This window comes from Nansenia antarctica (assembly GCF_963989245.1).
Source record: "Nansenia antarctica genome assembly, chromosome: 2".
Classification (NCBI taxonomy): domain Eukaryota; kingdom Metazoa; phylum Chordata; class Actinopteri; order Argentiniformes; family Microstomatidae; genus Nansenia; species Nansenia antarctica.
Window position 1 is genome coordinate 49,457,150 of NC_137675.1, and position 25,056 is coordinate 49,482,205.

A 25,056-nucleotide genomic window follows, 5' to 3' on the forward strand; every position below is an offset into this window, starting at 1 on the left:
TTTTGTCGAATTCTTCCTAGCGTCCACATTCTGTCACCTGACTTAACACCAAACATGTTAGTTTGTTAACTATGTTGAAGTGAGTTACATGCCATAGCCAAACATGTTAGTTTGTTAACTATGATGAAGTGAGTTACATACCATAGCCAAACATGTTAGTTTGTTAACTATGATGAAGTGAGTTACATACCATAGCCAAACATGTTAGTTTGTTAACTATGTTGAAGTGAGTTACATACCATAGCCAAACATGTTAGTTTGTTAACTATGTTGAAGTGAGTTACATACCATAGCCAAACATGTTAGTTTGTTAACTATGATGAAGTGAGTTACATACCATAGCCAAACATATTAGTTTGTTAACTATGTTGAAGTGAGTTACATACCATAGCCAAACATGTTAGTTTGTTAACTATGATGAAGTGAGTTACATACCATAGCCAAACATGTTAGTTTGTTAACTATGATGAAGTGAGTTACATACCATAGCCAAACATGTTAGTTTGTTAACTATGATGAAGTGAGTTACATACCATAGCCAAACATGTTAGTTTGTTAACTATGTTGAAGTGAGTTACATACCATAGCCAAACATGTTAGTTTGTTAACTATGTTGAAGTGAGTTACATACCATAGCCAAACATGTTAGTTTGTTAACTATGATGAAGTGAGTTACATACCATAGCCAAACATGTTAGTTTGTTAACTATGATGAAGTGAGTTACATACCATAGCCAAACATGTTAGTTTGTTAACTATGATGAAGTGAGTTACATGCCATAGCCAAACATGTTAGTTTGTTAACTATGAAGTGAGTTACATGCCATAGCCAAACATGTTAGTTTGTTAACTATGAAGTGAGTTACATGCCATAGCCAAACATGTTAGTTTGTTAACTATGAAGTGAGTTACATGCCATAGCCAAACATGTTAGTTTGTTAACTATGAAGTGAGTTACATGCCATAGCCAAACATGTTAGTTTGTTAACTGAAGTGAGTTACATGCCATAGCCAAACGTGTTAGTTTGTTAACTATGAAGTGAGTTACATGCCATAGCCAAACGTGTTAGTTTGTTAACTATGAAGTGAGTTACATGCCATAGCCAAACATGTTAGTTTGTTAACTATGAAGTGAGTTACATGCCATAGCCAAACATGTTAGTTTGTTAACTATGAAGTGAGTTACATGCCATAGCCAAACATGTTAGTTTGTTAACTATGAAGTGAGTTACATGCCATAGCCAAACATGTTAGTTTGTTAACTATGAAGTGAGTTACATGCCATAGCCAAACATGTTAGTTTGTTAACTATGAAGTGAGTTACATGCCATAGCCAAACATGTTAGTTTGTTAACTATGAAGTGAGTTACATGCCATAGCCAAACATGTTAGTTTGTTAACTATGAAGTGAGTTACATGCCATAGCCAAACATGTTAGTTTGTTAACTATGAAGTGAGTTACATGCCATAGCCAAACATGTTAGTTTGTTAACTATGAAGTGAGTTACATGCCATAGCCAAACATGTTAGTTTGTTAACTGAAGTGAGTTACATGCCATAGCCAAACGTGTTAGTTTGTTAACTATGAAGTGAGTTACATGCCATAGCCAAACGTGTTAGTTTGTTAACTATGAAGTGAGTTACATGCCATAGCCAAACATGTTAGTTTGTTAACTATGAAGTGAGTTACATGCCATAGCCAAACATGTTAGTTTGTTAACTATGAAGTGAGTTACATGCCATAGCCAAACATGTTAGTTTGTTAACTATGAAGTGAGTTACATGCCATAGCCAAACATGTTAGTTTGTTAACTATGAAGTGAGTTACATGCCATAGCCAAACATGTTAGTTTGTTAACTATGAAGTGAGTTACATGCCATAGCCAAACATGTTAGTTTGTTAACTATGAAGTGAGTTACATGCAATAGCCAAACGTGTTAGTTTGTTAACTATGAAGTGAGTTACATGCCATAGCCAAACGTGTTAGTCCACACAGTCCAGTAGGTGGCGGTAATGCACCTTAAGCTGGTTGCCAACCGCCAATCAAACAAAAAGAAGAAGATGTAGTTCTGGAGTTCTGTGTCGGACATTGTTTACATGACACAGGGAAGGGAGCTCAATTCTGAATGTTTTCCATCTGACTTCTGCTTTTATGGCACCTGTGCACAACCAAATAGCGTTACTGACACAAGTCACCCCTCCTGTACCTTTGTCTGTACGCATCAGAGAATCTCTGTAAACTCTAGACGCCTGTATTATCTACCTCCCGATAACACAACTTTTATAGCTTTCAATAGTCTGAATATGAATGTGACGTGAATCATCTTATTCATCTATTGATCAACGTGTGCGTTTTCACTCAGTTATCTCCTGAGCTCATTATTGGTGAGGCACACAAATGCTTAGCCTATATTTTTACTTTCAAAGAACAAACACACGCCGCAGCACACAGGGCATATTTTCAATTTAGTTTCTTTAATATAATCTTATTTACATTGTATTTTTTTCATAAATGTTTAGTACATAGTAAGTTACAATACCAGGGCTCTCAAGTTTTGAACAGAGTTCAGAGTGAGATTTTGGCGGCGGCGGGGGGGAGACGGGGGTCTGATCTGAGACATCAATTTGTAAAAAAATAAATAAAAAAAACACACACATACAGTCTCAGCGTCAAAGGATATGGTCTTCTCCCACGTCGACCAGTCTGTAGCCACTTCGAGATGTGAATGATCAATTCAAATAATCTGTCCTCTTCTGTGTAGCGAGCATCTGAATCAATAGCTCCAGTCAGCCCGTGTCGTTGGAATCAGAACGTTGTTTCTTGTAGCGGGAATATCAAAATGTTACCCGGATACAGCAATGCTATTATTTTCTGATTGGCTGTTCGGTAGCTATATTTTTTTAGTTGATTAGCTGGTGCGTGGCCTTCTGAACTATAGGGGAACCAGAGGGAACTCACTTGATTCTCTACCTGTTCTATTTTAAAAAAAATAGCGGCGCAACTTGGTGGGCGTTACCCTGGTAATTTCTCTGCGTGAGAAATACAAGGTGTGGCGTGTGAGCGGGTTGAAATGCTTGTGTCTCACGCCCAATGCGTGAGACTTGAGAGCCCTGCAATACTCTTGCATCCATTACACAATGAACTGAGAACCTAAAGATCGTAGATTGTACTGATACTGCAAACAGTCATCTTCAACCTACATAGCATCCCAACGCTTCCACAGCATTTAGTCAACATTTAGTTCAATTTCATTCATTTCTATGGATGTTTAATGACTGTTAAAGATCTTGCTCATTCATGGTGGTCTGGAAAAAGAAAACACAAAAGGAACCGTTTCCCAACCTTCAGCCAACAATTCTGTTCATTACTGACAGAGAGAGAGAGAAAGAGAAGGGTTGACACAGATGGACAAGAGCGAGAAGGGGGAAAAGATATAGAAGAGAGAGAGAGTGTGAGAGAGAGAAAAGGAAGAAAGGGGAGATAGAAAATAAGGTGAGTATGAGAGAGAGAGAGAAAGGGTTGGGGTTTTTTATTGCATATTTCACACACAGGAACATATAACCCTCTAGGTTCCACCAACAGCACCGCTGGCTACATCCGGGTCAGGAGCTGCTCTTTGACCTCTGCGTAGGAGCAGCAGATTAAAACTCGGTGGCTCGCGTGGGTGAACAGTCTTTTGGCGCCATACGTTGTTGTGAATTAACTCATTGACTGCCAAAGACGCCATTTGGCGTCTTATAAATTAGTAACGTTGACTGCCAAAGACGCCATTTGTCTTTGTTTTGTTTTTCGGGGATGGCCATATTGACGTCTTATACACCTGGTGTGTGAATTTCAGACTTGGGTGTAATGTATTTCTGCCCCAGATGGGGGCAGCAGTTTGATTTACCTCAGATACACCAGGTGAAGAAGAAGGGGTGTTGTGGGTTGTATGTGGAAAATGGCGAAAAGGTTAGCGAAAACGAGCGGAGACAAACATAAGCAGTTGACACTGGCACAGAGCTTGTCTGGCAGTGGATCTGCAAGGAGTGTGGTGCCGATCAGGTCAACTGCAAGCAGATCTGACACTCGTGGTAGCATTGCTGGACCATCGGAGCCACGTCGCTCCGACTCTTCAAACAGTTCAGAGTCGGAGGACGTAGAACCCGACCCCGACTCGTCGGACGAGTGGTTGCCATCCGGATCGGCTAGCAGCAGGGAATCCTCTCCAGATCAGCGGGGATCCACGATCCAAGACAAAAATGCGAGTGTGAAAAGCAAAGGTAAACATATATAAATATATTTTAATATATAATATATAGAAATATTTCTCTACATCATTACAAAGCAATAAAACATGCCTTTTGTATATATATTTTGTATAAAATTGTATATATTTCAATATTTTACAGTCCCTGAATCGAGCAGAGGACGTGCCTCAACCAGAGGGTGTGCTGCAAGGAGACGGCTGTCTTCAGAGAAAGATGCTGGTTGGGGTCAGGGTGAGTGGCAACCCCTGGACCCCAGAATGCTGCTGCAGAGCTGGAATCTGACCTGCCGGTTGATTTCCTGGAGCTGCTTATTACTGATGAGCTGCTGCAGCACATTGCAGATCAAACCAACCTGTATGCCCAGCAGTTTTTACAGGCACATCCCGACACTCTGCCACACTCCAGAGGGAGGTTATGGAAACCGGTGACAGTCCCAGAACTGAAACAATTCTTTGGACTCACTTTCATCACCGGTTACATAAAAAAGCCAAATCTAGAAATGTATTGGAGTGTGGATCAACAGGACGCCACTCCATACTTCAATAAAACCATGCCGAGGAACAGGTTCCAGCTCATCTGGAAGTTCCTCCACTACAACAATAATGCATCACAGGACGCCACAGATAAAATGTATAAAGTGCGTCCTGTTTTAGATTATATTGTAGCCAAATTCAAAGAGCTGTATCAGCCCTTTGAAAGTATCTGCATTGATGAAGGAATGATGCAGTGGCGTGGCCGCCTATCATTTAAAGTGTATAACCCTCAGAAGCCGGTGGAAGTATGGAATTAGAACCCTCAGAAGCCGGTGGAAGTATGGAATTAAATCCTACATACTGTGTGACTCTTATACTGGGTATTGTTTTAACATGATGAAGCCTTATGTTGGCCAGCATAACACACTCCCAGACACAGTGTTCTCCCTCCTTGACCGTCTCACAGGACACGGATACACACTGTACATGGACAACTTTTATAACTCTGTTCAACTGTGTGAGCAGTTGATCAAAGCCAACACCAACGTCTGCGGAACACTGCGAAAAAACAGGGGGGAACCGCAGATCATAAGGGAGCCGACAAAGACTGACTTGGGTGTGGAGGGGAGGCTGGTGCGGCACAATGGCAGGGTGCTGGTTATGGCATGGCAGGACAAGCGTCTGGTGAGGATGGTGACAACCTGCCACCATGACAGCATGCAGAGGGTGGAGGTGTGGCAGAAGGGGCAGAAGGAGAAGGTGGGTCAGCTCAAACCGGAGTGTGTTGTGGCATACAATGCCTGCATGAATGGGGTGGACAAACTTGACCAGAACATTGCATACTACCCATTCATTAGGAAAACACTCAACTGGTCAAAAAAGTTTGTGGCGTACTTGTTTCAGCTTTGTGTGTTCAATGCCTAAGTGCTGTACAAGGCCAGGAACCCGGGGAAGTGCAAAACACACTTGGAGTTCATGAGGAGGGTGGCGAGGTCGTGGACTGAAAAAACCTATGTGGAGGAGAGAGGAGGAGGAGGGGGAGGAAGAGGAGGAGAGAGGAGGAGGGGGGAGGAAGAGGAGGAGGGGGGAGGAGGAGAGAGGAGGAGGGGGGGGGGGGGGAGGAGGTCCGACAAACCAGGGCAGCAGGCTGGATGGCCGGATGGCCTGGCATGAGTTGTAACGCTTAAGGCCCACCAGCAATAACACACAGCCAGCAAGAAAATGTAGGGTCTGCATTCGAAGGGGTAAAAGGAGCGAGACCAGAATGTGGTGCAGGTCCTGCCATGTACCCCTGCACTCAGGAGAGTGCTTCACAGCCTACCACACAGAAAAAATATATGATTGAGTGCATAGAGAGACACACACAGTGTCACACACACACATATCTGTAAATAAGTTTACACACACACACACACATCTGTAAATACGTTTACACACACATACACACACATCTGTAAATAAGTTTACACACACACACACACGTACACACCTGTAAATAGTTCACACACATGTAAATAGATTATTTTGTTATGTTTTGTATTATGTTCTAAATGTTCTAAATATGTGAATAAATGTAGTTATTTTGTCATCAAAAGCCTTTTTTCCTGTGTTGTTTTTATTGTTTCATAGAAGTAAACAACTTTTCAGATGTTTGAGGTGTCACTAAAACTAAAATATGTGGACGTTAGTCACCGTTTTGGTTGAATTTGCTCTACGTTTGCTCTTTGTTCTACGGCTGATTTCTAAACACTCAAAGAGGCTAGAAACAAACTTTCTTTTTCTAATGAAAGAAGAGAGTCTAAAGTTTTGGTAGATATGTTCAATGTTTATGTAGTCCGAAAAGTCAATATTTGGTGGGTCTTCAAAGTTCAGCGAAAATGCCCCAAAAGTCTGGCAGTATGGAGCTCTCCGCTCTGAACATGGCTGGCAGTCAAAGTTAATATTGACGTGTAAAAGTCTAGGGCGCGAATATAAGACGATGCAACTTTTTCAGACTTTTTTCCGGGGAAAAAACCCTGTCTTATATTCGGGTCAATACGGTAAGTGTACATCACCGTCCACTCAACTACACTGGCTATGAGAAGGCTGAGACCTGATGTTGTAGTGATGGTGCTACGTGGCCCCTCTGTTCTTTGCCAGTATATGTAACATGCTGTTGGAGAACCCGGCGTACCCGCTGAAGGAGAGCGCAGCGGCCGCGCAGAACAGCATCCTCCTGCAGACCAACGACACACAGACACAGGTGTGTGTGTCTGGGAGGGAGGGAGAACCACTGTTTTTTTCTGCATTCACCTGAGGGCAGTTGTTTCAGAGACTTTGATTCTCCTGTGTCTGTGTCTGTGTGTGTGTGTGTGTGTGTGTGCGCCCGCCCCCCCCCCCCCCCCCCCAGGTGAGTGAGGAGGACCTGTTTGACTACGGCAGGCTAGAGCAGGTGGGCCCAGAGACTGTGGTGCAAGCAGCTGACCTGCTGACGTGTCGTCCCTGGAGTTGGAGGGGACGGCGTGGGGGTCCCCGGGGGGCTGTTGGGGGCGGGGCTGTAACGAGACCTCTCGCAGCTCTCTGGTTGGTCGGTCGCGCCCCGAAGCCCCGCCCCACAGGGCGGCCGGGCGGATGACGCGTCGCCGGGTGGTGGTCAGGGGCTGCAGGGGAGAGCAGAGGGCAGGGGACACAGGCACAGCGTTGGGATGAGGGGAACAGACGTACGATAGACGTACTTCCATGACCTTCCATGACATGGAAATGATCGTTTTGAAGCGTGCTTTGAAGCTCTAACTAGGTTTGGTTCCAAAACGGGCTTACATTTTGGGTTCTAATGTGGTAAGACAATACACTCATGAGGCAGTTAGAAGTTACATTATTCAATGTGATATTATCAGTCAACGGCTATAGGCTTTCATTTAAAAGTAAACAAAAATGGATGTACTAATCCCAATTGGTCCTTTAAATAAAGATCTGACAAAGCCAGTGTGTGTGAACTGTCACTATCGATGGACCAGGGTCTGAGCCAGGGGTCAGATGAGGTCGGGGTCGTGTGAGGTCACACCTCCAGGATGCTGACGTCCTCGTCGGGGACCAGGACGGGGCTGCTGGGGTTCAGAGTCACCGGCTCCTCGTCTGGCTCCTCGTCTGGCTCCTCGTCTGATAATGTAGTGGTGGTCTAGTGGATAGTGAGTTGGACTTGTGATCAGAAGGTTGTGAGTTCAAATCCCGCCTGAAACCACACCACTACTAGTGTGCCCTTGAGTAAGGCACTTAGCCCTCAGTTACTCCAGGGGGAATGTCCCTGTAATTCGTAATTGTAAATCGCTTTGGATTAAAAGCGTCTGCTAAATGGCAAAATTAATTAATTGATAATATGGTGATGAACCGCCGCTGTCGCTAAAGGAAAGTCCAGGCATAGACTTATCAAAAAAAAAGTCTGGATATTTTTTTTTATAAATCTCGTAGGATTTATAAAAAAATAAGCCTGGATTGTCCTTTAGCGACGTTGATGGAATACCCCCCTGAACTGAACTGGCCGTTTCCTGACGTTAAAGGCGGCTACAGACTAGACCAGTGTTTCTCAACCCTCTCCTCGGGGCGCCCCAGCCGCTCCACATATTCGATCTGTTCCACCACCAGCACACCTGATTCAACTAATCAAGTCCAAAGCAATTATGATTTGGACTTGATTAGTTGAATCAGGTGTGCTGGTGGTGGAACAGATCAAATATGTGGAGCGGCTGGGGCGCCCCGAGGAGAGGGTTGAGAAACACTGGACTAGACGACTTTTCAAGTTGTAACATCGCTGAGCCTCTCACACTAAACGACGTCCTGCTGTCCACACTGATGACGTCCTCATCGGGGAGCAGGAGGGGGCTGCTGGGGTTCAGAGTCACCGGCTCCTCGTCTGGCTCCTCGTCTGATAATGTAGTGGTGGTCTAGTGGATAGTGAGTTGGACTTGTGATCAGAAGGTTGTGAGTTCAAATCCCGCCTGAAACCACACCACTACTAGTGTGCCCTTGAGTAAGGCACTTAGCCCTCAGTTACTCCAGGGGGAATGTGCCTGTAATTCGTAATTGTAAATCGCTTTGGATTAAAAGCGTCTGCTAAATGGCAAAATTAATTAATTGATAATATGGTGATGAACCGCCGCTGTCGCTAAAGGAAAGTCCAGGCATAGACTTATCAAAAAAAAGTCTGGATATTGTCTTTTATAAATCTCGTAGGATTTATAAAAAAATAAGCCTGGATTGTCCTTTAGCGACGTTGATGGAATACCCCCCTGAACTGAACTGGCCGTTTCCTGACGTTAAAGGCGGCTACAGACTAGACGACTTTTCAAGTTGTAACATCGCTGAGCCTCTCACACTAAACGACGTCCTGCTGTCCACACTGATGACGTCCTCGTCGTCCTCGTCGGGGACCAGGACGGGGCTGCTGGGGTTCAGAGTCACCGGCTCCTCGTCTGGCTCCTCGTCTGTCTCCTCATCTGATATGTAGTGGATGAGCTGCCGCTCCCGCCGAGCCCTGCGGCCTACACACACACACACACACACACACTAACCCATCTACCAGGATTGTTCCAGCCTTTACTGCTGTGTGTGTGTGTGTGTGTGTGTGCGTGTGTGCCTGTATTCTTACACATGGGACACACAGCTACGGTAAGAATACATACACATGCATGGGACATACACAGGAAAGGCTTACCTTTTCTTACTTTGGCTGTGTGTCCCGTGTGTGTGTGTGTGTGTGTGTATTCTTACCATGGCTCTGTGTCCCATGTATGTATTCTGTGTGTCCCATATGTGTATGTGTGTTCCTTGGCTGGGTGTCCCCCATGTGTTTGTGTGTGTGTGTGTAATTGCCCGGGGCAAGTAAAAAAAAATGCGGGCAAGTAAACCTGTCTTTGACTTGCCCGGTCGGGCAAGTACCAATTCAGCGCGATGTTTTATTTTTTTTATTTCTCGATTTCTCCTATCAGTTGCGGGTTGCCGCTGTCTGCCTTGGCCGAACCTCTCTGCCTGTTGTTGACGTATCTTTTAGTTTGTTCATTCGAAACATGGCTGAAGACAGCCGAGGTTAGCAAAGTTAGATTATGATCATATCCGTGGGTGGAGAACGATACCACAATACCAGCTATGTACTGCACTGTCTGCAGACAATTCCCGGGCATGTGAACTAGGGGTGTGACAGAATATTGATACAGCGATTTTCTTATCATGGCCTCTTGCTATACAATGATCGATTCACATCGCCAAATATCGATTTACTGTATATGCCGGTATGTTTTTCTGGCAGTTCTGGCAAATGTAACCTGATTGACAGGTTACATTTCTGCCATATTGCTTTTACCCGTCCATGCTACAAATAAGTGAATAGTTGGAACCAATTTTCATCTACTATTAAATATAATGATTGATGTAATATAGCTAATGAACACAGTTTTTTAAGAAATGTGTGTTCTGTAGCGATTTACACACAATCAACAGGCAAGTTAGAAGTGAGAAAAATCTATGCGCCGCACAGCCGGCAATGGTAGGCAGGGCAAGTAAAAATGTAGATGGGGCAAGTAGATTTGAGAAGTAGGCTACTTGCCCTGCAGGTAAGGAGGAAAAAACCTTAACGTCGAACCCTGGTGTATGTGTGTGTGTGTTCTTACCTAGGACGTTGAATGTTGCCGTTTGGATAACGTCGTCATCTGGGTCATCTGATATGAAGAGGGTGAGCTGCTGCTCCCGCCGAGCCCTGCGGTCTACACACACACACACACACACACACACACACACTAACCCATCTACCAGGATTGTTCCAGCCTTTACTGCTGTGTGTGTCGTGTGTGTGTGTGCGTGTGCGTGTATTCTTACACATGGGACACACAGCTACTACGGTAAGAATACATACACATGCATGGGACATACACAGGAAAGGCTTACCTTTTCTTACTTTGGCTGAGTGTCCCGTGTGTGTGTGTGTGTGTGTGTATTCTTACCTTGGCTCTGTGTCCCATGTATGTATTCTGTGTGTCCCATATGTGTATGTGTGTTCCTTGGCTGGGTGTCCCCCATGTGTTTGTGTGTGTGTGTGTGTGTGTGTGTGTGTGTGTGTATTCTTACCGTGGCTGTTGTGTGTTCTTACCTAGGTTGTTGAATGTTGCCAGGTAGTTAACGTCGTCATCGGCCATGTTGAAACAAGCACTCCCCTACACACACACACACACACACACACTTCTCTGCTTACAAACATTTAACACTTCTCTCAGCTAAAATCATCATCATCATCATCATCATCACCACCCACCCCCCCCCCCTCTCTCTCTCTCTCTCTCTGTAGAATGCTGTGTTACCCTGACCTCATGTTCTAAATAGCATGTATGTGCAATGTGTTGTTTGCACTGCTGAATGCGAGTGTTCAACAGTGTTCTGAATTCAAATCTGGACCTTGTCAGCAAGTAATGTGTTGACAGTAAAGAAGTAAGATATTAACGAGTATTGTACACTAGGTCGTCTGATAAGAAGTTAACTTACTGCGGGATTGAGTTATTGTTGTATCTAGGACTGCGTGCGTGCAATTTAAAAGTGAACCCAAATAGCTAACTAACTTAGGCTTTGATAATGTGGTCACAAGAGGCGAACGTTAGGCGGGTAACTGATTTCACCTGCTGTGTTTAACTACTTTTCAACCACGCAGATTGTCTACTTTCAAGCTGTCGATCCTGGATAAAGCTAGCTAGCTAAGAAAACAACCCAGACCGAGCACAGTGACTTGGGGCTGTTCCATCAACGTCGCTAAAGGAAAATCCAGGCTTATTTGTTTATGGATCTCGTGAAACTTCTCAAAAATAACCCTGGAGTTTCCTTTAGTGACGTTGATGGGAACCCCCCACCAGCTGGCTGGCTTATCACTCGCCCCACACGACAACAACACAACTCAAAACAGACAGAGGTAGTAGCTAAAAGAAAAGATAATTGCGATGCAAAAACACGACCGAACAAACATGTCAGCAAATCTTCTAAATGTAGAAAACACACAGCCTGAGCACGGTGAGGGTGTAAGGACGTTTACCTGGATGTGTTCACTGACAGCGTACACGTTGGCTGTCCATGTTTGTTCCACTTTTAAGTCTTAACCCGTCGGTGGTCTGGCCAGCCCTGTCCTACCCCGTGCTAGGCTAATGCTAACCTAAATTGTGCTAACTGACTTTCCTGAGGTAAAAAACAACAAGTCATTGACTATATCCTATTCTCTCTGCTTCGACATGACATAGCTCATACGAAAAGAACTCCAACCTTTGGCATGAAAGATTGGGGAACGCGTCTTGTCCGATTGAGAACAACCGAATATCGAAACAAACCGCCAAAACAAGAATGGCTGGTTGCGTCACGACGTAAGGACGGTGGTGTTGGGTGATGTCACGACGTAAGGACGGTGGTGTTGGGTGATGTAGTTCTGGAGTTCTGTGAGTTCTGACAGACAGAATTGTTGTTATTTTAGCCGTTTACCAAATATCCGTGGCTGCGGTCGTCCATTTACGTTGCAATTTAATACCCAGCCATCACCGTGTCTTGAGATGTCTTAAGATGTCTTAATTAACCAAAATATTTGTCTGTCAAGATGTCTTAAGTCGTCTTAAGACCTACGTCAATCTCTTTCGTATAAATGTAAATGAGCGTCCATACAACATAATGGATGTGAACAATGTTTTGGCTCAATAAAAAAACGTTTTAAATAAAAGATAACATCTCACTATTACTGCTAATACTTGGCTAAACTACTAGTTATAATTTACATTAGGCGTTATTTGTGTTTTTACCAGCAGTAGCTATGGCTTAAAGTGCTAGATTAGCTAATAGCTACCTCAGGCTAACTACCTTTGATTGATTGATTGAAAACTTTATTAGAAGATTTGCAGAAGTAGGTACATGAAAGTACATATTACATACAAGGTCAACTAACAGGATAAAAACCCAAGAAAGCCACTGGCTTATTTCAATTGGGGTCCTTGATTCTCAATTCAGGTATTACCTCAGGCTAATACCTCAGGCTAGCTACCTCAGGCTAATACCTCAGGCTAGCTACCTCAGGCTAATACCTCAGGCTAGCTACCTCAGGCTAATACCTCAGGCTGTGGAGAAGTTGTTATTTTTAAATAAAAATGAATAAATGAATAAAATGTTGTTGTTCCTAGTAACACAAGCACATTTATTCAATTCAAAGCTTCACACACCAAAGCCACGGTGTCATTATCACTCTGGCAGGGATTCAACCGGTTAGCTAGGCTAGTTCACTGATACTCTGGTCAAACTGTTAGTTAACATACCAGCTGCCTGGACACACATATTCCCCAGCAACGGAAATCAATGATGAGATGACTTACTGTAATCAAAAGAATATGGTCTTCTCCCACGTCGACCAGTCTGTAGCCACTTCGTGAATGATGATCAATTAAAAATAATCTGTCCTCTTCTGTGTCCTCATCTGAATCAATAGCTCCAGTCAGCCCGTGTCGTTGGAACGTTGTTTCTTGTAGCGGGAATATCAAAATGTTACCCGGATACAGCAATGCTATTATTTTCTGATTGGCTGTTCGGTAGCTATATTTTTTTAGTTGATTAGCTGGTGCGTGGCCTTCTGAACTCTAGGGGAACCAGAGGGAACTCACTTGATTTTCTACCTGTTCTATTTAAAAATAATAATAATAATAGCGGCGCAACTTGGTGGCCGTTACCCTGGTAATTTCTCTGCGTGAGAAATACAAGGTGTGAGCGTGTGAACGGGTTGAAATGCGTGTGTCAGCCCTGGCGCCTGTATTATCTACCTCCCGATAACACAACTTTTATAGCTTTCAATAGTCTGAATATGAATGTGACGTGAATCATCTTATTCATCTATTGATCAACGTGTGCGTTTTCACTCAGTTATCTCCTGAGCTCATTATTGGTGAGGCACACAAATGCTTAGCCTATATTTTTACTTTCAAAGAACAAACACACGCCGCAGCACACAGGGCATATTTTCAATTTAGTTTCTTTAATATAATCTTATTTACATTGTATTTTTTTCATAAATGTTTAGTACATAGTAAGTTACAATACTCTTGCATCCATTACACAATGAACTGAGAACCTAAAGATCGTAGATTGTACTGATACTGCAAACATTCATCTTCAACCGACATAGCATCCCAACGCTTCCACAGCATTTAGTCAACATTTAGTTCAATTTCATTCATTTCTATGGATGTTTAATGACTGTTAAAGATCTTGCTCATTCATGGTGGTCTGGAAAAAGAAAACACAAAAGGAACCGTTTCCCAACCTTCAGCCAACAATTCTGTTCATTACTGACAGAGAGAGAGAGAGAGAGGGAAGGGTTGACACAGATGGACAAGAGCGAGAAGGGGGAAAATATATAGAAGAGAGAGAGTGTGAGAGAGAAAAGGAAGAAAGGGGAGATAGAAAATAAGGTGATAGAGCGATAAGAGTATGAGAGAGTGAGAGAGAGAGAGAGAGAGAGAAAGGGTTGGGGTTTTTTATTGCATATTTCACACACAGGAACATATAACCCTCTAGGTTCCACCAACAGCACCGCTGGCTACATCCGGGTCAGGAGCTGCCCTTTGACCTCTGCGTAGGAGCAGCAGATTAAAACTCAAGATGGGGTGTACTAGACCTCAGGTTGGGACTGACAGAAAGAGATTAGTGTGGGCTCGTGTGGAGCATAGCAGCATGGTCAGTAATCACACAGTAATAAATAATAATCAGACATTAAAAAGGATCAGAGTGGATCAGAGTGGTCGCAGAACGAAATGGAGGCTCATTTTGATCATTTTACAGAGAAGAACCAGGTGTCATGCATGACACACACACACACACACAGACAACCGTACACACACACACACACACACGCACACGCACACGCACACGCACACACAGACACACATGCTCAAGTACACACGCACTCGCAAACACACGCACACACACACACACAACAGTGGTTAAACATAAAGCATGAACACTAATCAATCAATCCGCTCATCAGACAGTCATTCGCCACTTTTTCCCCCGCTCAGACATCCGATTGGAGGATCCTCTGCTCACAGACGACTGGCTGTAATCCGATTGGCTGAAGCATCTGTCTGTCAGAGAGACTGCGTGTGATTGAAGGACCGTCAGAGACAGCGTCAGTCATCGGTTGTGTGTGTTCTGAAGAATGACATCATAGCTCGTTTAAAACCGAAGGATAAAAATGCTTCTTCAAAACATCTGGAAAAAACTCTAAAATACTTTCTGTTTTTCTCCCCCCCCCCCCCCCTCCCGCCGCCGCCTCAAACCCCTCGTTGTCCATTTGAGGGAGGAAGAGCGGGGCAGGCGGTGTGAGAGAGAGGAGGAGGAGGCGGGGGGGTGGGCTTGGGTTGGGTTTATCGGGGCGCCTGGCCTCCATAGGTCTCATCCACCTATCATCCACCTGTGTGTGTGTGTGTGTAGAGTCAAGTGTGTACATTGTATGTTTGTGTGTGTGTATGAGAGTGTGTGTATGAGAGTGTGTGTATGTGTGTGTGTATAGAGTCAAGAGTGTATATTGTATGTTTGTGTGTGTGTGTGTGTGTGTGTGTGTGTGTGTGTGTGTGTGTGTGTGTGTGTGTGTGTGAGTGTGTGAGTGTCACTCCACAGCGAAGCCGCAGGTCTCCTCCACGGCGGTGAGTAGTTTCTCGTAAAGCTTCTCGTACGACTCGTAGGGAGGGATGTCTATCCTGTTGAAACTGCAGAGAGAGAGAGAGAGAGAGACAGGGATGAGTTGCTTGGTCTTATCTTTAAACCATGTCCTGCCCTGCAATCAACCTGTCAGTCAACAGTAGGAATGTGGTCTTCTTGCTCTAGGCACAGGGTCAGGCACATTCAACGCCACTGGAGCGATTAGGGGTTAAGTGCCTTGCTCAAGGGCGCATGCACAAGCTCCCTCCTGAGGCGGGGATCGAACTGGCCACCTTCCGAGATCACAGGGACGGTCTCCCTGGAGTGACTCAGGGCTGAGTGCCTTGCTCAAGGACACGCTACGTGGCTACGCTAATGTACCTTCTGATCACCAGTCCAACTCACTATCCACTAGGCCACCGCTACCCCCACTTTACCAGAGTGGATTGCCTCTAAAGAATTGCCTCTTTTACTATAATTAAGTGATAAATCATAGAAACAAAAGGCACTTTAATAAAGTGGCAGTATTCGGCCCGCTCTTGGGTACAGTAGTCTCTGTGTGTGTGTGTGTGTGTGTGTGTATATATGTGTGTGCATGTATGTGTGTGTGTGTAAGACTTCTAATGCCCCCCAGCACTGCGTCTCCTGAAGACACCAGCTTTTTCCCCTTTACTGTGTCCCCTAAAACTTATATTGCCCCCCTTGTACGGTTTCTCTGTTTCTCCAGTGTCTATATATAAAGAAAAAAAAAAGTCTAGGTTTAGAAGATGGTGATAGAAGTAGATTTTTCCTTCTATCACTGAAACTACCAACGGCCCCGGGCGTGAGCTGGATTATTCTTCCTGCTACGACTGGTGGATTGATGATTCACTTGCTTAGTCAAATGTATTGATTGTAAGTCGCTTTGGAATAAGGCGTCTGCTAAATGCCAAAAATGTAAATATAAAAAGTGTATGTGTGTGTTCCAGTCTTACCATGTATGGGCCTTGGGCAGGTTGTCTGTGTTGGCGTCTATCAGGTGGATAGTGAAGAGTCTTGGGCCTGCTGAACCTGTAGAGCCTTACACACACACACTCCAGTTATTACTGCTCTATACACACACACACACTCTAGTTATTACTGCTCTATACACACACACGCACTCTAGTTATTACTGCTCTATATACACACACACGCACTCTAGTTATTACTGCTCTATATACACACACACACACACACACACACACACACACACTCTAGTTATTACTGCTCTACACTGTTACCACACACACTCTAGTTATTACTGCTCTATACACACACACACACACTCTAGTTATTACTGCTCTATACTGATACACACAGACACTATATATTATTTACTGCTCTAAAATGCAGCGCAAAGATCCCTCCTAGTTACCACGGCTCCAATGTGAAGACAAACTCTGAAGTCAAATCCAACAGTGAAGACAACGAAAATGTGTATGAGTGTGAGTGTGAATGTGAGTGTGTGTGTGTGTGTGTGTGTGTGTGTGTGTGTGTGTGTGTGTGTGAATGACTATGCAGAAGTATATGTGTGTGTCTGTATTTGTGAATGTGTGTATGTTTCTGACTGTGTGTTTCTGCATACGTGCACGTGTGTGTGTGTGTGTGTGTTTATTTGTTTATTTGTTTATTTAAAAGGATCCCCATTAGCTTATGCCGTAGCAGTTTGCTAATCTTCCTGGGGTCCACATATAATCAACAGACAAACACCTAATACATTAATACAACATATAATACATTAAAGGGACAATGCGTGACCCTCCGCGACATCCAGTGGTGAAAACAAGACAAACAGATCCGGCAGCAATCAAACATGATATTTGTATTAATTTGCGTATAATGCAATGCACAAAAGCATTTTCCTGGCCTTAAAATGAGCGGGTGTCTTCGTGGAGGCCGCCATGTTGAATTAATTGTAAATCAATGGAACATTCAGCTTCACCCCTGGATGTCACTTAAAGTCACACTCAGTCCCTTCAAACATAGGCCTACAGATGAATGCCATATTCGATTCCAGTCAAATCCTCCAACCTCATCCCCACCACAAGATGTCGCCAAAACTCACACACTATCCCCCCGATATAGTAGTAAATACAACAAAATAAACTAAAATAAATAAAAATTTACAAAAAGGGCAAATATTATTAATCCATTAAAATATAAAGACCTATAAAGACATGATCCTAACGCAATCATCTCTTCGATGAAAAAAGGAATCAACCAAAATAAACAATGAGCCTGTGTGAGCCTGTGTGTGTGCCTGTGCGTGTGTGTGTGTGTGTGAGCCTGTGTGTATGCCTGTGTGTGTGCGCGCGTGTGAGCCTGTGTGTGTGTGTGAGCCTGTGTGTGTGTGTGAGCCTGTGTGTGTGTGTGTGAGCCTGTGTGTGTGTGTGTGAGCCTGTGTGGGTGTGAGCCTATGTGTGTGTGTGTGTGTGTGAGCCTGTGTGTGTGTGTGAGCCTGTGTGTGTGTGTGAGCCTGTGTGTGTGTGTGTGAGCCTGTGTGTGTGTGTGTGAGCCTGTGTGTGTGTGTGAGCCTGTGCGAGCCTGTGCGGGACCCACCCTGTAGTGCTTTGAACCCCTGCAGAGGGACTCTGGTGGAGCCGGTGACAAACTGCAGCAGCCGGCCTCTCCTCTCCTCGCTGAAGGCCTCCACCGCCTGCCAGAACCACCGCACCACGTTGCTGTCACACACACAGTGCTTCAGACGCGTGTTGGTCTTCCAGTCGGCCAGGTCGATCTTCCCCAGGCCCCCGATGATCAACTAGAGAGAGAGAGAGAGAGAGGGGGAGAGAGAGGGAGAGGGAGTGGGAGAGAGAGAGAGAGAACAATTTAGAATTGCACGCACACACATATGCAGAAACAGAAACACACACTCACGCTCTCACACACACACATGCACGCACACACACACACGTGCACACACACACACACACACGTATGCAGAAACACAGTCAGAAACAGACACACATTCACAAATACAGACACACACATATACTTCAGCATAGTCATTCACACACACACACACACACAAACACACACACACACACACACACACGCGCACACGCGCACAAACACACGCACACACTACAATCCCAGAAAACATACAAACATTAAATTAGTTACAGCATATGCACTACTTAAATGTCATCAACAAATCAGTCAATAAGTTGAAAACAAATATAATGACATGCATTACATTAAAAAAACGAATTAACTGTTATCCTTGCATTAAGATGAAGTTATGGAGTGATGTGTTGATGACATTTTTGCATATTAGCTACTTTTCAATAAAAACTTGAGGTAAAAGGATTTTTTTTGGGTGTTTTGACCGGTAGTGTACCTCTATATTGACAGTACCTCCATATGAACTATGTATTACTGTACCTCTATATGAACTATGTATATATAACTATACATTGAGTATGTAGTATGCTAGTATGCCGTTTGGAACACAGCCTGTGTGTTACTGTACCTCCAGCTCCTTGTGATCGAAGGGCTTCAGTAGGTGCTGAGGGATGAGCTCACTGAAGCCTTTCTGCAGGGCCAGGAACTGGGCCTCTATACCGCGCATGAACCTCCAGTTCACATACAGTCTGCAACACACACATAGAGGTTACTTTCCACACACACATGCACCCGCACACTGAGGTTACTTTCCAGACACACACACACACACACACACACACACACACACACACACACACACACACACACACACACACACACACACGTAGCCCAGGGAGGGAGAGAGAGAGAGAGAGCTCCACAGCCCCCTCTACTGGGCTTCTGTGACATGGCAGCCTGACAGTGATGCCGGTGGAACAGGCAGGTGGAACGTGCTATTTCTTGCCGTGTCGGACGTGTCTAAAGGCGTTCCATACGGCGCGGACGTGAGGACGTTCTCCGTCTGCTCTGTGGGCTGTTCTCCTCGGTCGGTTCCTGGGTTCTCACCTGACGTATTCCTTCTTGTTGTCCTCGGTGACGGGGATGTTCCTCCCGTTGGGTTTCAGCTCGTGTTGCAGGAACTTCCCGAATGCGCTGTGTTCCACGCAGAACGTGTGGTCTAGAACCGACGTGATGTCGTTCTCTCTGCCAGAACACAAACACACACACACACACAGTCAGTCAGTCAGTCCCCAGCAATGAACATAAGCACAGTGTGTCTGTGTACACAACTTGTGTCAGTTGAGTATATGCGACACGGTCTGGTGAAAAGGGCTGCATGTCAAAGTGTTTTCCGTTTTTTTCCCCGTTAAAGTGTTAAAGAGCCCACTTGATATAGCAAACCGTTTTAGGATCACTAAATACTTAGTAAATTGGATTTACTGTCTCGTCTGCCTTAGGCTACTGAGTTAGTGATACATGGCTTGTAAACAAACTTACGTTTTAGGACGTGTTCAAAAGCAAAGACTGTGTGATCATCTAATTATGTGTAGTTATGTGGTTTTAGCATGTCGATGCTCTATCGGCATGTTGTGATGTGCTAAACATGCAGTTCGATGTTCGTAGCGAAGTTCCTTTTTAGCTACTAACTATTAGCAGCTGTTTTGGCTGTGTTTTGATTCAGAGCGCGCTTCTCCGCTGTTTGGTTTGAGGTGGACCGAACATTCAAATAAGCATCTTCAAATCTTCTTCAACTATTTTCAATTTGAAAGACATCATTTGAAAGCTTACATGAGGTCTTTTTTTAACCAGACCATGTCACATATAGTATATAGCTTGAAGGTGTGTATATGTTTGTGTGTAGTGCATTTGTATATAGTTTTGGCACTCACCACCTAGAGCACCAAGTGTTGTATTGATGTGGGATTTACCTAGTATCTAATACTTTGATTGGCTACAAAATGAAGCATCATCAGTTCAGCATTTTTGGTGAATAAAGTCATCCATGGTACTTAATGCTGGATGCTGGGAAGAAATCTCATCAAATCATTTAGATTACACAAAGAGATACAATAGGCTCAGGAATGTGTGTGTGTGTGTGTGTGTGTGTGTGTGTGTGTGTGTGTGTGTAGACTCACAGTATCCAGACCAGGCTCTTGTGCAGCTCTGGGTCGGTGGTCTCCAGGTCTCCCAGCTGGATGGGTTTGCCCAGCAGCTGCTTGTAGAAGGGCAGGGTGAAGCCCCCGTTGATGTAGTGGCCGTGGAACACCGCCAGGCCCATGACGCGGCCCACGAAGTGGAAGTACGACAGGTGGTCCTGGGGGGGAGAGGACCGGACACACACGTTAACAACACACGTGTGATCATATCTCTCTGTCTCTCTCTCTTTCTCTCTGTCTGTCTCTCCTCACACACTACTAGTGTGTACACACTAGCAACATAAACTACTTTTGACACGTGTGTGCGTATTTGGGATGTATATATTTGGTATGTGTGTGTGAATGTATTTGGTGTGTGTGAATGTATTTGGTGTGTGTATATTTGGGATGTACTGTATGTATGTATGTATTTGGTGTGTGTATATTTTAGGGGTGGGCATCAATGATCGATGATCGATTAATTGATCGATAAGGTCTTGGTCGATCACAAAATATTTTGCTCGATAATCGTTATATATATTTATTTATTTATTTTTTTAAATAATTATAATAATAATGGAAATTAGTTTGTCCACGTTATGTGTGAGAAATGAACTTTGCATTTGCCTTCGCAACGCAGTACGGCATGACGGAAGTTCCCGTACGTTAGTGTAACCTGACCTCCAGTAATAGGTGCACGATCTCCACTACTTCCTGAAAGGCACCTTGCATGTTCAATTGATTAATCAGCTGTGCGGTAAACTGTTGGAACACACACTGCTTGGAAAATGGCGAAGCGAGCGAAACGAAGCTTGGTGTGGGAGCATTTTGATCTGAAAGGCGACCTCGTTCATTGCAAACACTGCGCAGTGACCTATAAATATAATACGACGACGACCCCGATGAAATACCACCTGCAAACCGTACACCCGACCCTGACTGCTCCTTCGCTACCTTGTACTTCTCAGCCCTCCATCATGCCTCATCTTATACGCGGGAGGTGTGATGCACAACGAGAAGAGAAAATAACGATGGCCATCTGCAAATTAATTGAAACAGATATTCTGCCGCTCAGTTTTGTCGAGGGTAGAGGATTTCGTGCGCTGATGCAAATAGTCGAGCCAGCATATCCTGTTCCATCGCGACGTTCCATAACCAGGCGCATCGAAATGCGCTACCAGGAGTCGAAGCAGCACCTGCTAAAGAAGCTAGCAGTAGATAGCAACATGGTTGCCATAACTACCGATTGCTGGACGGCACTCAATACAGAGAGTTACATAACAATCACTGCTCACTTCATCGGAGAAGACTGGCAAACCTCTGCATCCCCGCAACCTCGGTGCCCTCGGAGCGAGTGTTTTCTGCGGCTGGCCTAACTGTCACCAGATTGCGTTCGTCTCTCACCCCTGAACATGTTAACATGATCATCTTTTTGAACAAGAACCAGTAGGCCTGCCGCCTACAGTCTCTCGCTGGAGTTTAAATTTAAGTTAAGCTGGACGCTCTTAAGGACACTAACGTTTTCAGTCATCCTCCTATTTGTGAGTAACTGTTTTTTACTGCTCCTATGGTGAGTTACTTATTTTCTATATTTTTATTTATAATGTAAAATGTGTTTTTAAGTTAAACAATTTAGGCTACTCACTGCCTTGTTTAAGAGGATTGTTATCTGACTGTAGTGTCTAGTTAATGTGAATGAATGAATGTGTGCATTGTGCAATTCTGCAATAGCAACACAAATAAAGTTTTTTCCCCAAGGAAAACATGCTTGTTATTTCTGCCCTAGTTTTTTTTTTTTTTGTGAAAAAAAAGCTTATTGATTAATCGATAATTGATCGTTAATTCTTACGATTATCGGAAAAAAAAAAATGTTGATCGTTTGCCCAGCCCTAGTATATTTGGTATGTGTGTTTGTGTGTGTGTGTGTGTGTGTGTAAGTACAGTCAAGTGTGAAAAGACAGGACAGCCCATGAAAACCGTTGTCTTTTTCAACATATTTGATCTTCATTTTAACAATATTGAGAGATGGAGGTAATATAACTAAACAAATAAAACTGTAAAATGTAATTAATAGAAATGCAATTTTCTTGTGAGGAAAAGGTTAGGACACCCCACATTTATTACTAATTAAAATGCCTAAAAATAGAATCAAGTGTATCACATCAGGTACAAATGGTTAGAACATTGTTAGAGAGGATTTGGGAGGAGCCTGTTTTATTTAAACCTCTGACATTTAGTTTGGTTTGCTCTTGATTGTTGATGTGAGTTTTATCACCATGGTGATTTGGTGAGATCAAAAGAGCTCTCTGAGGCCTTCAGAAAGAAGGTTGTAGATGCGTATGAGTCTGGGAAGGGATTTAAAAAGATCTCCAAACAATTTGAAATCAGCCATTCCACTGTCCGGAAATAATAATAATAATAAAAGTGGAGAACATTTAAAACCACTGCCAACATAGCCAGGTCAGGCCGAGAGCAGAGCGCAAGATACTTAAAGAAGTTTCCAACAATCCTAAAATGTCATCACAGGACCTACAGGTAGCTCTTGCTGAGGTGTCCAAACCTTTGCCTGTAAAAAACCCTCCATCAGGGCAAGACTAAAGTTGGCCAGAGAACACCTAGACAAACATCAGGACTTCTGGAACTATCTTTGGACAGATGAATCCAAAGTTGAATTATTTGGGCACAGTAACAGAAGACATGTTTTGCGCCAACCAAAGACAGCACTTGAGCACAAGAACCAACTGTGAAGCATGGGGGGGTGGAAATGTGAAGGTTTGGGTCGGCTTTGCTGCAGCAGGGCCTGGCCAGCACAGCATCATAGATTCCACTATGAATTCTTTATTGTATCCGAGGGTGCTTGAGGACAATGTGAGATTGTGAAATTGAAGCTTAAGCAGATGTGGACCATGCAATGCATGACAATGACACAAAACATTCCAGTAAAACCACCAAGGAATGGCTCAAAAGAAAGAAAAGGAGAGTTCTGGAATGGCCAAGTCAAAGCTAATCCTATTGAGATGCTGTGGGGTGATTTGAAACAGGTTGTGCATGCAAGACACACCTGAAATCACACAGCTGAAAGAATTCTCCATAGAGGAGTGGGGAAAAAACCTTCTCCCAGTCGATGTCAGAGACTGGTAGACAGTTATAGGAAACGTCTCATTTCAGCCAAACGGGGTGATACCAGCTCTTAGGGCATAGGGTGTCCTAACGTTTTCCTCAGTAGGAATTGGCATCTTCGATCATTTTTTGTTAAATACATGATAGTTACATTTTCATTCTTTTTGGTTCAGTTACATCACCTCCTCCTATAGATATCGTTTGAAAGAAGATAAAATATATCCATATTTCATTATAAATAAAAAAAATCATGTTTAGTTGGTTTCCTAATGTTTTAATATGAGTATATGTATTCTGTCTAGGGATGGACGGTTTTTCGGTTAAACCGAAAACCGGGGTTTATAAAAATAGAAACGGTTTTTTATCAAAACCGTCTGAAACCGGATTTTTTTTTTTTTTTTTGAAGAATACAATAGAATAAGAATAAAACTGGAACATGTCACATGTTTGTCGTGTGTGAAAATAACAATGATACAGTCTGAATCTGCCGCGCAATGAGTGAGAGGTTTGGTCAGTTGTGAAGAATAACTGAGGATTAATATCTAATTGGGATTATATTTAAGGGTAACGAATCACTCCATGGGAAAGATAGTTGCCTTCAGTTATTGGTAGATAGGAAAGGTTTTTTACAATTACTCGCTTACATTTAATAAGATAATTTTCGCTGCTCTCTGTAAAGCGCATTGGGTCACTTTTGTGAGAAATGCGCTATAGAAATAAAATGTGATTTGATTTGATATCAATCAATCAAACTTTATTTATGTTCTATAGCACAAATCATGCATTGAATGTAACTCCAAGTGCAGTATTTACTAAACCACAATATAATAAAACAAGAGCTATACGGATCAAGAGTGTTTGTGCACAGCGCCACTGTGTGTGAAGGCGCTACTGAAAGTGATGACAGAACGCATGTCTCAGAAGATACGCGGTCACTTAGTGACGCAAAGGTAGTTCTGTATTCATCTCTATCTGTATTAGTACATTTATTTTGAAAGCTCTATTTTGACAGCTCTACCATGGGCACTTTTATTTTGATGGGGCATTCTTTGTTGATTGACTTACGACAGTTCAGGACGAGTCAGTCTCGCGGCATGTGGTTTTTATGAAAAGCTTTAAGTATGTTCACTGCATAATTCTAAGTCTAATATTTCAGTGATTATTGAGCAGTATTCAAATATTTAAATACATTGAGCAGCAGCTGAAACTTTGAAGACCCTGTTCCAAGAGATGATCTTCCGTGCAGGCGTGTACCCTGGATCAGCGGAGCTGGTGTGTTAAGTGTTCATGTGTTTTCATGTATGGTGTAGCTTACAAAAGTCTGCCTTTCCACTTATATTTGTGAAACTAAGTAGCCTAAATGTGTTGCGACTGTGCTTACGGTGTTTTAATGGTGTTCGACATGAGTGTATTGTAGCAGTAGGGCTCAATAATTTGAAATTGGCGCTCCTTTTTTAATTTTTAATTTTTTAAATTTTTTTTATGTATTTTTCGG

At 43.5% G+C, this 25,056-nt stretch overlaps 1 protein-coding gene across 2 annotated transcripts in view; it reads right to left on the reverse strand.

The window, feature by feature from the left end:
• Positions 1 to 13,785: 13,785 nt before the first annotated feature.
• smurf1 (SMAD specific E3 ubiquitin protein ligase 1) overlaps positions 13,786 to 25,056 on the reverse strand; it is a 28,889-nt gene continuing 17,618 nt past the window's right edge. Inside the window, exons 13-18 of one of the 2 annotated variants that reach the window (XM_080524052.1) lie at positions 20,442 to 20,620; positions 19,372 to 19,509; positions 18,893 to 19,013; positions 17,980 to 18,181; positions 16,374 to 16,449; positions 13,786 to 15,467 (exon numbers count right to left, since the gene is read on the reverse strand). In XM_080524052.1, coding sequence (XP_080380178.1) covers positions 15,368 to 15,467; positions 16,374 to 16,449; positions 17,980 to 18,181; positions 18,893 to 19,013; positions 19,372 to 19,509; positions 20,442 to 20,620 — 816 coding nt within the window. In that variant the 3' untranslated portion in view covers positions 13,786 to 15,367. Of the gene's footprint in view, positions 15,468 to 16,373; positions 16,459 to 17,979; positions 18,182 to 18,892; positions 19,014 to 19,371; positions 19,510 to 20,441; positions 20,621 to 25,056 lie in introns of both variants that reach the window. The other variant, XM_080524051.1, reaches the window with a different exon arrangement.